This window comes from Haliotis cracherodii, unplaced genomic scaffold, assembly GCF_022045235.1.
Source record: "Haliotis cracherodii isolate W230 unplaced genomic scaffold, xgHalCrac1.p SCAF_7, whole genome shotgun sequence".
NCBI classification, from domain to species: Eukaryota; Metazoa; Mollusca; class Gastropoda; order Lepetellida; family Haliotidae; genus Haliotis; species Haliotis cracherodii.
The window spans coordinates 2,004,512-2,021,223 of NW_027266330.1; the positions used below are offsets into that span (position 1 = coordinate 2,004,512).

At 39.7% G+C, this 16,712-nt stretch overlaps 1 protein-coding gene across 4 annotated transcripts in view; it reads left to right on the top strand.

Moving 5' to 3' along the window:
- The window catches only part of LOC139448314 (serine/threonine-protein phosphatase 6 regulatory ankyrin repeat subunit B-like), a 38,323-nt gene extending 29,347 nt beyond the window's left edge, over positions 1-8,976 (top strand). For 3 of the 4 annotated variants that reach the window (XM_071229863.1, XM_071229865.1, XM_071229866.1), the window contains 3 exons: positions 437-511; positions 729-803; positions 6,502-8,976. In XM_071229863.1, coding sequence (XP_071085964.1) covers positions 437-511; positions 729-803; positions 6,502-7,844 — 1,493 coding nt within the window. In that variant the 3' untranslated portion in view covers positions 7,845-8,976. The remainder of the gene's footprint in view (positions 1-436; positions 512-728; positions 804-6,501) is intronic. The other variant, XM_071229864.1, reaches the window with a different exon arrangement.
- The last annotated feature ends 7,736 nt before the right edge of the window (positions 8,977-16,712 follow it).

The window sequence follows — 16,712 nt, forward strand, 5'->3', positions numbered from 1 at the left end:
CTTCTTAATCCTTATCCTTACTGTACATCTGATGTCCCAAAATGGTATTGTTAGGATGTAAGTTCAACTGATAGATCAAGGAAACTGAAACATAGGGGATACTGATGGTGTAAGTGACTGATTGAAGGTTCAAGATTCAAAGAGCGATGGAGTTCCATTTTTTGAAGATTTCCTACAGTTTGTCTGCGTACAAACAACTATGTGCTAAAATAACCATTGGAAATGAATTTTACTAAATTTTGTTTGTGTTTGTTTTCCTTTACATCTAATACAGTTGGCTACATATACAGTGAGCTACTATTTTGGTCTATTTTGTATTACACATACCCTATGACCTGTATCAACTGAGAATATGTTATGGTTTGAAGTTCTTGTAGACACCCTATACACCCAGGGTAAATCACTCTTCATACTTTTAATGGACTCTAATTTTCAGCCACAGTACATTCAGCACCTGGAGGACAGGAAGGTGATTCACCCGACCCTCCTCGAGGGGATCCTGACACCTCAGGTAAGATGTAGGTGTAACATGTCAGCTGACCTGTGTGTCCATCACAACTTGCATTCCCTCTTCATTATCTCAACAGTAGTATTATAATATTGCCATGATATTTCTCTCTGTGCTTCTATATATTTACCCTGGTTCTTTCCATCTCATGATATGGTCTTGGTTTCTGTGTCTCGTCTCATCTAGATCACTCCATAATTTAGGGTACTGTAATTTGCAGCCCAAGAAAATGTAGAAACTGAACTGCAGGAACAGGATTCACTGCACCCCCATCAAGTGGAGCTTGACACACAAGGTGAAAGAAAGGATATGGTTGAGAAAAGTGTAGATGTAGAATGTTGATGTGTCTGACTTCAATTTAAACTTTTGAAATATTTTCCTCTATAGTTTCAATATTTAACATTCAATTACTAGCTCACCTGTCTTAAAGTCAAGTGAGCATTTGTGCTTTCTTGTTTGTTGTCCATCTTGGCAGTGTTGTCAGAAGCGTTATTCAAAAGTCATGGGACCAATTTAGCTGGCCACCATGGAAGCCATGTTGCCAGGCTCATGTTCAGCCAATTCTCTGCCACTTCTGAAATTGTATTGTAGCTCAAAAGAGGTTCAGTATCTTTTGTGATGTTTCAATTATTGATCTTAGTTTGACCTATGCCAAAAGCATAGCCCATTGATAGCACAAATGTGTGGGGGATGTGTGTGTGTGTGTGTGGCAGGAGAGAAGTTAGTGTGTCATTTATGAACTGTTGATTTTTGTTCATGTTTCTAACCATAAAAGCTTGAATTGTTAAAAAGTCAAATTAATATAATATAATTGAAAAAATTTAAGAATTAAAAGACATTAATTATTAAAAGTTAACACTGGAGAATAATCTGTCACAATTATCCTCAACGGATTTCCTTGGGCTTAAGAGGCAAAATTGCAGTGAAAATTATATGAATGAATCAGCAATGAGGTTTAAGATTTTTTTGTCTGGCTATTGGAAGGGCTGTGATTGCCAGTCAGCTTGAGAATCTATTTCACATTGATTGAAGCAATAAACTCAATAAAATTATTCAAACATCATAAGAATTCAAGGTTTTGTTTGAAAGTTGAAGTCATCCCTCTTGTCATACAGTCTTGAAGAGAGTGTTTTGTCACTCTGAGTCTTTATGCATAGGTCTAACTATGAAACAGATGAGGCGGTCTCATTGATCTCTGCTATTTCTAGTTCAGGTGGGTATATCAGTGGAAGGGAATTGGCTATTTGATGGCTACTGTACAATATCAGATCATGGATAAACCTGAAGCTCATGTTAAACTACATGCCAATCCAATCATCTGTGATTATATGTGAGATATTACATTTTACAACTTATCCTATGTATGCATTTCTCATTCTTCTGTCGATCATATGTTGAAAGGTGCTTAAACAAAACACCCGAACACACCTAGTTGGTGTCAGCACAAACTATGATCAAGTGAAAAAAAGAAAATTCGTTCCTGAGGCATTTAGGCAAATATTTAGACAAGAGACTTTGTCTGAAATGTGCTGTTTGTCAAAGGATGTTGGCCAATATTTTGATAAGTTAAAGCAGCTGTTGAAAGATTTCAAGCAGTATGTGTGTGTCTTCTGAGATCAAGTCTTTGTTTTGAATAGAAGATAGATCATTTACACCATGCTGTAACTTTGGCAGATGATTACTTGGTTCCTACCCGTAACGATCCGGGGTAGAATAGGTCTTCAACAACCCATGCTTGCCATAAAAGGCGACTATGCTTTTCGTAAGGAACATTGCTGAGTGCGTCGTAAAACAACAAACATAACTCGGTTACTCATATAAAGATAATTTCAGGCAGTAGAGTTACTCTCCCAAGAATGATCAGGGTAATTTCAGATCACCGTTATGGGGTTTTGTTTTTTGTGGTTGAGAGTAAAATAAATCTCCTTTGAAGACATATGCAAGCTCAGTGTTATGTCTCAGCATTGGAGGGGATCTGGCAGTTTGGATAAACTTGTTAAACAGAATGCTAGGAGTTGCACATAAAGAAATTGAAATTTTATATTTGTTTTACTTTTTTTATATCGTTTTAAAATTGGTGCTTTGTCATGTTTATGTGCATAATGGCTACAAGAAGATTCAAGTTACCTGTCATGAGGTCAGAGGTCAAGGTCACAAGATAAAATGAAGTAACTTTTTTCATACGTATCATTTCGTCCTGATCAGGGATGCAGAAAATGGATATGTACACCTATTAAATGGCTGCCTTTGTTGAATACACATAGAGGTGAGCTGCAGTCCAGTGGGACTATTTTGTTAATAATTGCCTTAGCATAGTGACAAATGATGACAATACAGAACCCAGTGTATACTCAGTGCAAAATATCAAAACGATAGTTACCATTGTTACTAATTCTGAGAATACTGCCTCTATTACAACATTGCCATAAATCATCCATTTTGGCTGCAAGCACACAATGACTAAATCTTCAGATTGTCAATAGAAGACCTCTTCACTGTCAACTACACACATCTAGTTGTTCAGGCAATAGTACCAGTAGCCTAACAGCTCTTCGGTGCACAAAGGCAGGAAGACCTCGCTTCTTTCCAAAACATCTAACCACTAGGGGAAGATGATTTGGGAGGTGGATGGGAGTAATCCAGATCTAATAGAGGCAGTATGTTTAGAATTATATTATTAACAATGACAACTATTGTTTTGATCATTCTTGCAAATGCTCTACCTCTATTACATCATTGCCAGATTATACCACACTGACAGGTTGGTTCTGCCTCTAGGACACTCCCTATAAACCTCTTGTGATTCCATTTTATATTACCGTTTCAAACCCTCTTGGTATCACTTCTAGGGGACTTGAAATAGTTGAATGAACCAGTGTTAACTTGAAAATAGATAATTATATTGCAGATGTTCCACAAATGATGTCTTCAGTTCTATTCTTGCTCATCATTTGCTCCAATCTCTCTGGTCTATCATATTTCCGGATACGACGTCACTTCCGATCCTATTTCTCTTCCGATTCTGACGTCAATTCCGATGATCTGTCAGCAACCTCCAACTCTGGACTGATACAGCTATACCTTGGTACTCTTACACTCAGTAGCTAGTGTTCTAAGAATAGGTGTACTCACCTCCTGTTGCTGCTGATGTCATCATTGGCCCATTTTTTTTTCAACTGAAGGACAAAAAACTAAGGTCTAATGATAGAATGGGCTGTGGACAACAGGGCCACGGAATATATGCCATGCATATCTTGCTGGATATCCCGCGAGTAAAACTAGTGATGGTAGAGTGTGATGCCCTTTGGCATCCAGCTACGACCTGTACAACAGAAACAGAAGTCCTGGATGCCAGGCTCATCTCCTGCTCTGGTCATAAACCCTATATTGTCCATATGGGCTCCACAGTCCGAGGCATCCGTAAAGTGATGGTGGTCGGGCGGTTCGAGAGGAATCCCCAACATTACATGATCACATCAAGTCCACCAGGACAGATCGTGAAACAGGTGGAGAGGCATCAGAACAGCGGTTGAAGGGAGTTGATCCAGTTCTGCAGAGGGTGAAACTATAACCAGCCCCTGTGAGTCATATCTTGCAGAGAGGACAGGGTTCCCAAGAAAGACATCCACCACCTGAATGAGTGAGTTGGTCGATCCAGTAAAGTGTGGATCATCATGAGAGTCTGGGTACACCGATCCTCTGGACGATAGAGATATCCTGCATCCTGGCCCCGATGTTATCTGTCCTCGATCAGTAGGTGTTCCGATTGGGACAGATGGATGATGAAACCAAGATAAGTCAGGAGTTGGGTGAGTAAGATTCCGAGAAACTTCCGGATGGGGCGCTAAAGAGATGTTCAGGTATACACTATTTGAAGATGGACAAAGCTGATAATGGGTGACGTGATTCGGGTGAAGAGGCAGGGCGCAACTGAAATGGCAAGACCTGGAACTTGTAGCGTCAATGGTTTACGGCAAAACAGAGGCACTTTCATGATGTAGGATGGCCCATTCGGCAATCAATGTCTTGATGGTTAGATCGACTGCCTCCAATTTGGCTCCCACCAGACGAAATCTGTTACATACAGGCCAGAATAGAAGGCGTGGGTGTTTGTTCAAGTGGAACTTGGACCTCTAAAGAATTACGTCTGGAATCCAGTCACACATAACGTGCGTCCAATATTTGGTGTATGACAAAAGATGCCGTCCCACTGGACCCAGCAATGGTGTTACATTGAAAAGTGGTAGGCATGTTTCAAAGTCTGTAGACAAACCCAGGTCGAACAGATCTGCGACGATGGGGGGAGTGGGATAGAGTCCTTTGTGTTGCCCCATACCTCCGAACTTGAAGCCTCTTCATATGGATCCACGATGTTTGGAGTCTGAGGGACGAAAAGAGCTCAGAGACTGACTGGTAAACGACTCTTTCCCAGAAGGTATGAATTTCTTCAGAGCCAGTTCACAGAATGTAGAATCCTTGGAAGAATCATGAAACCATTCAGTCGTATTTTGACAGACCTCCCCAAAGATTTTCACAAGCTGGTCATTGAAAATCTTCCGAGCCATAATGTGCTGACTGTAAATAAGTCAGACCAGATCAGTGTGTTTGGGCGTCAGTATGTCCCCCAGGACATCATTGTAGTAGAGTGACAAAGGAAGCATGGCATGGCGAATCCCAACAAACCAGTTGAGATACGTGCCCACATCAATGGAGTACCTGTTAACCATTGATAAATCCTGGACATAGCTGGCATGGACGATGAGTTTCATATTTGGATTCTTGACTAATTTGATAAACTTGTGATTAACCAGTTGCGAATCTGGGAATGGTGAAATATGGGTTTGATACAGGAGTCAGTTGAAGTCAGAATGGCCATAATCGTCACCAAAGTCTGATTCTGAATCCGTGGGAAGGATGATGATGAGGTACATCCATAACATTCAATGAATCTGTGTCACCCCCATGTAAATCCTCATCCAGCAGTGTCCATGATTCCAGGATGATGTGTTGTCAGAGGTAATTGCATGGATCTGGACAGCCTGAATGATGATGCTGTGGGGTATAATCAAAATCTGCATGCGACACAGAGTCAGTGCGTAACTGCATGGCTTTCCAGGGTAACACTTGTGAGAACCGTGCTGTAGTTGAAAAGTTACTGTAGTTACTGAAAAGTTACCCCGTTACTGTAGAAGACTGGTAGTCTGTATGGGAGCCATATGGGACCTCAGTTGAACCCATGCCCTCAGGCTGAACCTCAGTTCTCTTGGTCATGTGGACCGTGTGGGGTGTAGCTGGTGGCTGTCAATGAGGGGTGAGGCACGGTCACCACTACACAGCTGGTCATCCGGAGGTGCTTCCAACCGAAGATGGTCGGGGTTCAACTTGAAACATTCCACCATTTGGCTTCTTGTCTGGGGGATTCTTCTGAGCCTTTTTACAAGGTTGACCTCCGACAATAAGGCTGATAGACAGGAGGTAAGGAAGACCTGCATGAATGCCTTCTGCTGTTGTCAAGGTGGACACTGTGGTCTTGGCCTCCTTATGCTTGCCTTGAGTTGACTGTTTGATGTTTAACGCTGCACTCAGCAATATTCCAACTATGTGACTGCGGTCTGTAAATAAACGAATCTGGACCAGACAATCCAGTGATTGTCATCACTAGCATCGATCCACGCAGTTGGAATACGATGACATGCATCAACCATGTCAGCGAGTCTGACCACCCAATCCTGTTAGTGGCCTCTTACGACAAGCATAGTCGCCTTTTATGACATCATCACTTCTGGTCATGTGGTCTTCTGCAGCCTGGACCTCTCACAGCTCCATCTTTCTAGTAAAAAAACAGCAGTAATAGCATTGAGGTAGTAATGCAAGATAAGTATCCAAATGTAAAAAATATTTCGATTTTACTAATTGATGGCAATGATGTAATAGAGGTAGAGGATTAACAAGAATTATGTCATTCATGTTTTTTTAAATTTATATAATTACAGTAATACCAACATTAAGAAGTGCAGAGGAGACATGGATTACACGATTTGTTCGTGATGGTCGGATGGACATCATGAGAAGAGACTGGCCAGACAGGCCTCCAGAGATATTGTTAGTATGGAAAAAACAATTCGAACAAGATGCTGATGTGACACTAACTGAGAGTTTCAGAAAACTGCTGAATGACGTCGTCGAGGCTGTCCTCAATGTTGGAGATATCATTACAGTGAAGGCAGTGCTTTTAAATGACAGTGTTGACATTAATGGTCGACTAAAGATGGGAAGAACTCCACTGATGGTGGTAGCAAGGCATGGACACAAAGAAGTGTTTGACTTACTTGTGAGTAAACAAGCCGATGTGTCACTGGTCGATGATGATGGCAATAACATTCTTCATCAGGCATGTCAGGGAGGGCATGTTGATATTGTGGAGAGTATCCTTTCAAAGGACTTGCAGAAGATCAACAGTAAAGGACAGTATGGGAGGAGTGCAGTGATGGAGGCAGCATGGCGTGGAGATAAACACTTGTTTGACATCCTTGTCAGGGGAGGAGCTGACTTATCTCTTGAGGATGATTTAGGTAACACGATCCTCCATCTTGCTTGTATTGGGAAAAATGAGGAAATTGTACAGGATGTCATCTCAAGGAATATTGTGGACATCAACACTAGAGGGCAACATGGCAGGACATCGGTGATGGAAGCAGCATACTGGGGCATGCGAAACATTGACTTCCTTGTGAGTAACGGTGCTGATTTATCAATAGTGGATAATAGTGGTAACACTATCCTTCATGTGGCCTGTTGTGGAGGACTTTTGGACATGGTAAAGTATGTCCTTTCAAAGAAAACTGAGTTCATCAACGAAATATCAGATGGTGGGAAGACACCAGTGATTGAGGCAGCTTTTAGGGGAAATTTGGAAATGTTCAGACATCTTGTGGAAAGTGGGGGTAATCCCCGAGTAACTGATGCTGACGGTAACACTGGACTTCATGTGGCCTCCAAGAGAGGACATTTGGACATAGTGAAGTATAATCTATCAGAACAGTTTGTAAACATTGATGATGGAGGATGTGGCAAGAGGACCCCTATAATGATGGCAGCAGAGAAGGGACATACAGAAGTTTTGAAACATCTTGTCAGTGAAAAGGCTGATTTAGGTCTTCAGGATGAGGGTGGTAACAACATCCTTCACATTGCTTGTATGTGGGGCCATCTGGAGATAGTGAAGTATGTTCTCTCTCTAAATGTGATCGATATCCATGTTTTGAACAAAAGAGATCAAACAGCAAAAGAGGCAGCAAAACGTTGGGGACGTAGCTCAGTCTATGACCTTTTTTAGAGCTGGTGTGTCAAACACCTTGGAACAATGTTATTGTGTTGATATGACTATAATGCAAATGGCTTCAGATGGAAAGGTCAATTGAAATTAGGATTGACTGACCACTGATCATGTCCACTCGTCCTATCGGAAATGTCCTTTTGGGGGAAATTGGATGAATGTCCTCACTATGTCACTGACGCACATTCCTAACTGTGATAAAGTTTGACAGACGGAATCTGTAACAAAGTATCAGCCCTTCAACCTTTGTAGCTCACTTCAACTGAAAAGCATCACAGAGTGAACCATTTCTTATTTCAGGATTTGTTCAAAACTGTATCACATTGCTTATGATGACTGTGTACATGAAGACATCCCCAAAAAGGTTCAATGATTAATTGTGTTATGTCAGCATTAAATTGGCACAGTCATTCCTTATCCTGTATTGCACATTGCCCTCAGAGATATTAATGGTGGTTAAGTGGTTAAAGTGTTTGCTTACCACGTTGAAGGTCCCGATCTGATTTCTCAGATGGCTACAATGTGTCAAAAATATAAGTAACAAAACTCCTTCCATATTCTTAAGAAATCTGCTAAACGGCGAGTGAACGGAAAAAACTGATTGTGATTTTGTTGCAAATATCAGTAAAATTCATAATAGTAAAAAAATGTGCTGAAATGACATGCTCCGTAATTGACTTCTGAAACAAAACTATTTGGTGGTGGCCTAAAGCTATCGGCAGAGCTCTGAAAACTGTTCTCATTGCTGATACATTTGTCATGTTTATCTATCTTGTGATGCTTAGCCGTTACATGTGTACAGTTTCTGCTATTTCTGTTAATCCTTCAAAAATAACAACATTGCATACATTTATGAATGTGTGAAACAACCACAATATAACATAACAATTAACAATCAGTACCTAATTATGCGCCAGTTAGACATAACATCCTGAATCTCAAGGAGTGTTAGAGGGCTTTCATCAGACTCTTAAGAATATGACAAGGACTTACTGTTTTTAGACTGAGAAGGATTGGGATGAAGGCATTCATTTGTTGTTTGGTTTTTGGGAGTCAGTTCAGGAGTCCCTGGGTTTAAGTGCTTTTGAGCTTGTCTTTGGCCACACTGTTTGTGGACCTTAATAGCACTTGAAGGGACATTAGCTCAATGATAGGTCTGACATGACCTTAATAGCACTTGAAGGGACATTAGCTCAATGATAGGTCTGACATGACCTTAATAGCACTTGAAGGGACATTAGCTCAATGATAGGTCTGACATGACCTTAATAGCACTTGAAGGGACATTAGCTCAATGATAGGTCTGACATGACCTTAATAGCACTTGAAGGGACATTAGCTCAATGATAGGTCTGACATGACCTTAATAGCACTTGAAGGGACATTAGCTTACTGATAGGTCTGACATGACCTTAATAGCACTTGAAGGGACATTAGCTCAATGATAGGTCTGACATGACCTTAATAGCACTTGAAGGGACATTAGCTTAATGATAGGTCTGACATGACCTTAATAGCACTTGAAGGGACATTAGCTCAATGATAGGTCTGACATGGCCTTAATAGCACTTGAAGGGACATTAGCTCAATGATAGGTCTGACATGACCTTAATAGCACTTGAAGGGACATTAGCTCAATGATAGGTCTGACATGACCTTAATAGCACTTGAAGGGACATTAGCTCAATGATAGGTCTGACATGACCTTAATAGCACTTGAAGGGACATTAGCTTAATGATAGGTCTGACATGACCTTAATAGCACTTGAAGGGACATTAGCTCAATGATAGGTCTGACATGACCTTAATAGCACTTGAAGGGACATTAGCTTAATGATAGGTCTGACATGACCTTAATACCACTTGAAGGGACATTAGCTTAATGATAGGTCTGACATGACCTTAATAGCACTTGAAGGGACATTAGCTCAATGATAGGTCTGACATGGCCTTAATAGCACTTGAAGGGACATTAGCTCAATGATAGGTCTGACATGACCTTAATAGCACTTGAAGGGACATTAGCTCAATGATAGGTCTGACATGACCTTAATAGCACTTGAAGGGACATTAGCTCAATGATAGGTCTGACATGACCTTAATAGCACTTGAAGGGACATTAGCTCAATGATAGGTCTGACATGACCTTAATAGCACTTGAAGGGACATTAGCTCAATGATAGGTCTGACATGACCTTAATAGCACTTGAAGGGACATTAGCTCAATGATAGGTCTGACATGACCTTAATAGCACTTGAAGGGACATTAGCTCAATGATAGGTCTGACATGACCTTAATAGCACTTGAAGGGACATTAGCTCAATGATAGGTCTGACATGACCTTAATAGCACTTGAAGGGACATTAGCTCAATGATAGGTCTGACATGACCTTAATAGCACTTGAAGGGACATTAGCTTACTGATAGGTCTGACATGACCTTAATAGCACTTGAAGGGACATTAGCTTAATGATAGGTCTGACATGACCTTAATAGCACTTGAAGGGACATTAGCTTAATGATAGGTCTGACATGACCTTAATAGCACTTGAAGGGACATTAGCTCAATGATAGGTCTGACATGACCTTAATAGCACTTGAAGGGACATTAGCTCAATGATAGGTCTGACATGGCCTTAATAGCACTTGAAGGGACATTAGCTCAATGATAGGTCTGACATGACCTTAATAGCACTTGAAGGGACATTAGCTCAATGATAGGTCTGACATGACCTTAATAGCACTTGAAGGGACATTAGCTCAATGATAGGTCTGACATGACCTTAATAGCACTTGAAGGGACATTAGCTCAATGATAGGTCTGACATGACCTTAATAGCACTTGAAGGGACATTAGCTCAATGATAGGTCTGACATGACCTTAATAGCACTTGAAGGGACATTAGCTCAATGATAGGTCTGACATGACCTTAATAGCACTTGAAGGGACATTAGCTCAATGATAGGTCTGACATGACCTTAATAGCACTTGAAGGGACATTAGCTCAATGATAGGTCTGACATGACCTTAATAGCACTTGAAGGGACATTAGCTCAATGATAGGTCTGACATGACCTTAATAGCACTTGAAGGGACATTAGCTTACTGATAGGTCTGACATGACCTTAATAGCACTTGAAGGGACATTAGCTCAATGATAGGTCTGACATGACCTTAATAGCACTTGAAGGGACATTAGCTCAATGATAGGTCTGACATGACCTTAATAGCACTTGAAGGGACATTAGCTTACTGATAGGTCTGACATGACCTTAATAGCACTTGAAGGGACATTAGCTCAATGATAGGTCTGACATGACCTTAATAGCACTTGAAGGGACATTAGCTCAATGATAGGTCTGACATGACCTTAATAGCACTTGAAGGGACATTAGCTTACTGATAGGTCTGACATGACCTTAATAGCACTTGAAGGGACATTAGCTCAATGATAGGTCTGACATGACCTTAATAGCACTTGAAGGGACATTAGCTCAATGATAGGTCTGACATGACCTTAATAGCACTTGAAGGGACATTAGCTTACTGATAGGTCTGACATGACCTTAATAGCACTTGAAGGGACATTAGCTCAATGATAGGTCTGACATGACCTTAATAGCACTTGAAGGGACATTAGCTTACTGATAGGTCTGACATGACCTTAATAGCACTTGAAGGGACATTAGCTCAATGATAGGTCTGACATGACCTTAATAGCACTTGAAGGGACATTAGCTCAATGATAGGTCTGACATGACCTTAATAGCACTTGAAGGGACATTAGCTCAATGATAGGTCTGACATGACCTTAATAGCACTTGAAGGGACATTAGCTCAATGATAGGTCTGACATGACCTTAATAGCACTTGAAGGGACATTAGCTCAATGATAGGTCTGACATGACCTTAATAGCACTTGAAGGGACATTAGCTCAATGATAGGTCTGACATGACCTTAATAGCACTTGAAGGGACATTAGCTCAATGATAGGTCTGACATGACCTTAATAACACTTGAAGGGACATTAGCTCAATGATAGGTCTGACATGACCTTAATAACACTTGAAGGGACATTAGCTCAATGATAGGTCTGACATGGGCTTGTTGGAGTATGTCTCATCATTTCAGTCTAGACTTTCAAATACTTGTGAAGTCGCTTTGGATAACTTGAAGGGACCCCAGGACAAAATTAAAGTGAATTATGACAAACATCCTCAAGAGAGAAATTTCAGGCCTTGCAATAAAGCCTTAGTGTTTTTGCCAATCCCTGGTCAATCAGTACGTGCTAGGTACCATGGTCCGTATGTTATTGACAGAAAAGTCAGTGATGCTGACTATGTTTACAAACACCATACCGTCGTAATAAGACACAGCCTTGCCATGTCAGTATGATTAGAAAGTACAGTAAACTATATATATATATATATATATATAACAAACCTATTTTTTAGTCCCGGCCATTTGTTGTATATATGCTGTTTACATATGCTTGTAACAAACTACGGTTATTACAAACTACAATTAGTGGTCCCTTTGAGTTCGTTATAACCGTAGTTTACTGTATCATGAAAGAAATGACAAAGTACTTAGTCAGTGTTTTGCCACTGTTTCTCCTGTGGATATTGTATCAGATTGGGATGGTGATGAGAATTGAGACTTTTTTAAGTTTGATGGCATTGCTGAATATGCTACCCTTACGCTAAACAATTCTGAAGTCTTAGCCTGGATGTTAGGTTAGGTCATGTCCTAGGCCATGGTCAGGCACAGCCCATACAAGCAGAGGTGGAAACTATTTCAGAATTCCAAGTTCCATAAAACATATCCGCAGCTTTGCCATGTTTTTCTTGAATCTTGTCAATCACTTTAGTATCAAAAGGGAGATGAAATTTAATGATATAAATGATTTCAGTGGATTTATCAAAAAGGACAAGACCAGGTTTGTTGGCCTGGATAGGCCTGAGGCTGTATACGGGCAGGCCTATTCCAATAAATTTTGTATTTATGATTTTCACTGCTGTTTCTGAGAAAACTTGTCCACACAGTATGCACTAAGTTGTAAAGCAGGGTGCAAGGGCCATAACTCTGTAAAAAAGGATTTACAACACCAATTCTCAAACTCAGTTAAGATCATGATCAGTAACATCAGTGTGAAAAATTTCAATTCTCAAACTTTAATATTTTGTGAGAAATTTTGGCAGGGGATAGAAAAGTTGACTATTGGAAGGTTGCTTGCCTTTGTATCAGAGAAAGAAAATAGGAGATTAAATTTACCTACTCTTATTAGTCTTCACGTGCACATTAGTTAATTATTTTACAAAATGTATGGCAGACAATTTCTCTGTTTACATCACTCTGAAACATAATTACTTTTTTAAAGCATTTTCTGTAACAACTGTTTTTTTTATAAAATCCCCGGCCATAGATTAATGTGTGTGATGTTAGGTAGCATTAGGTAGCATTCAATCTCTGGAGTTCGTTAGAGAGTTATTTAGTGTTAGAATCCTGTAGGGGTGATGTACACAGTTAGAATTAGCATTAGAATTACATATTTTAGTTTCTTCATTCAAGTTTATACATTGTTTTGTAACAAAAATAAGAGAATCACGTTTAGTTCCTTGTTGATCTTCCATAGTTTATTAAAAGGTTATCACGTTTAGTTCCTTGTTCATTTTTTATTAGGTAAATCATTCAAATTTAGATTAGTTTTCATTTTATATTAATACATGCTCAAAAATATTTAGTTCCACTGCACAACAGTTGAAATAGTCTATTGACGTTAGTGAGTGAGTTGGATTGAACGCTACTTTGAACAGCATTTCAGTTATAGCATGGCATGTCAACTTGATGTGGAAGAAAAGCCTGAAGTAATCAAATGCAATGGATCCCGTGAAGATCCGGGTTAGAATAGGTCTCTAGCAACCCATACTTGCCGTAAAAGGCGACTATGCTTGCCGTAAGAGGCGGTGGTTAGGCTCGCTGACTTGGTTGATGCATGTCATCGTATCCTAATTCCGTTGATCGATGCTCATGATTTCGGTCCACACTCAATTATTTATACAGATCATTGTCATATATCTGGAATATTGCTGAGTGCTGCGTTAAAACAACAAACAAACAAACATATGTAATGGATTATATGTAATTCAGTTGGTATCACAATCTCATCAGCATCACTAAGTTATGTTTCTTTCATTTTAGATTTTAGATTTTCCAGGGGCTACTGAGCTGTTTCAGTCTGTCTTTCCGAGACACTTCATAGCTAAATAGCCTCGTATGTATTCTACCTGAAACCACGCAAAGTACAGGATTCATCAATTTTGATTTGTTCATTTGTCATACGGTTCAATGAGTGACATGCTTGATCTAGGTATTGTTAGAATGGGACAGCCCAGTTGCATTTAGATTTAGTATTTGTTGGCGAGGTTAGATGAGGTGAAATAGTGCATTCCAGATTATTGCACTTATCTAGTGATGTGAGATTTTGTTGGGATACACCTGAATTGTTTATGCTAAAGTTGTGTTTTGATTTTAAAGTGACCTTAAATGGATAGACTTTGAAAGAATACAGGACATATGATCAGTGTGAAGAATATGATTGCAACATACAGCAACATTGCACTGAAACCAATTAATTTTGTCACTTTTCTTTATTGTTTTGATATGAAATTGAGTGTTTGTTGCACTATGAAATAAAAGAGAAACACTAAGAAAAGAAGACAATTGTATATTGTATATGTTATTGTTAGAAATCATGCCTTTCTCAACTGATACCTTAGATTGTTTCAGGTGTTTCACATAGGTGTCAAGTCTCAAGGGTCGGCTGAGAAAGCCCACGTGACAACTATTTTCATAATGTCCACGGTTCCTAAAAAATCCACTGAGTGATAGATAACAATGAGCAATCAATCCAAAGTGCAGTGCAACATTTAATGTTGTTTGAGAAAATTGTTACATGCCTTGAAAAATAAAGCAAATTATCATAAGCAACTGTTGTCAGACTCTGTTTGGGTTAATAGATTTAATTTGAAAGGAATCAGACAATTGATGACACTTGTGATTTTCAGCAGACTATAACTGGAGACATCATTTTCAATTGTCAAAAGGCCTGATTAATTGCTTTGTTTGGCCATTTTTGTCTGTTCACATCATTCCAGACACAGAACATTTTATATGAAAATGTATACATGTATATGCTAATGTTTCTATCCAGAGATGTTACTTACCTTCCAAGAAACGCATATATTTCTCATATAATCCATAACTTTCATATGAACACCAGAAGCATACGGAATGGGCTCAATCAAAACAGTTTAAATGTACAGTGAAATTCATTCGACATACATACAAAAGTAGGGGTGTCATGAGGTAGGTTTCTGACACAGGAGGAGATTAGACTTAGAAAATAATCTCGATCCAACCCTTTTACTCGAAATGACTTCCAAGGTTGTAACATCTTTATTATGTGTAGCTTATAGACAGACCACTGTTGCATTTTAGGATAGGAATAACCATTCAGTTGAGGTAGTGAACTGCTGATATACATAAGAAAGTTATTATTGCTGGAGACATGAATGAAAACTGCTGTCAATGATCTCATGGTGAACCGAGGTTCACATAATGTAATCAGTGATAGAGCGGCAGCCCAGAGCACTTTGGTCAAACGAACAAGGTACTAATATCCGAACACAGGAACATTTACTGTGTAGTACTTTGAATGTATACTTTAGTCAAATTTTACCAGAGTGTACACTGAGTGCATTAAGGGTCAAAACATTTGGGGGTGTCTGACGGGCCTTATGCAGCAGACGATTTGTCTGGCAATGGGTATTTTATACTTAGTAGAGTGTAATAGTTCATTTTATGTTGATTTCATGTGGTACCTCCATTGTTTAACCCAGCCCAAATTTTGGGACCCTCTCTGGGGGTGTTTGGCAGGCCTTATGCAGAGGAAGATTTGTCTGGTGTGGCCCATTCTGTACTCTGTGAGATGAATCAGTTCATTTACACTTACTTTCATGTGGTACCTCCAATGTTTGATCCAGCCCTTGAATGGTCCCTTCTTTTGGGGGGCCAGGGGGCACACGCAGCAGGGGCTCCCCGGCAGACAACCATATATGAATATGTTGGGTTACACAGTAAATCTTCCTGTGTTCGGATATTGGTACCTTGTTTGTTTGACCAAAGTGCTCTGGGCTGCCGGTCTATAAGGTGTCGAGAGTCATAGCCCGGTCATTGATCCTATTATTGTCAGTCAAGATTGACACAATAGATGCAGACGTTATCACGTTTAACAGAATCGCAATTGTAACCGGTCAACAATGAGTCAGGAATGTGGTAAGTAGTCATTAGGAAGTTACTTTATTAGAAGTTACTTTATTTGAAGTTACTTTTTAGTGTAGAAATTTCCAGTTGCCAGTTAGGCTGTTAGGGACAAGAGGGTTTTTATGCATCTCTCACACATTTCATCACATCAAGACCACCTTTCATGTGAGGATCACTAATCACCCTTGATTCTTGAAAGCTAGACCACCGTCCCTGCTGGGTGAATATACTATACTGAACCGAAAAAGAAACATCACCCCAAGAAACATTGAATGAAAAGTTGTCATTGAAATATCTTGGTAATTTATTTCAAAGTTTCTAAAATTTAACATTACCTTGTCCGGAAAAATGAAATTTGATGATAAAAAAAACAAAGCAGATGACAATAAAACCGATCGTCCAAATGCATCACGGCAACACCCATGGTAACCCGATACACCTGAGTTCCGTGCAAATTGAAATGCACACATCCCCCATTTCTTGCCCTATAAAAATTCACCCAGATCGGATAACATTCATTCGTTTTTGAAATGCTACCAC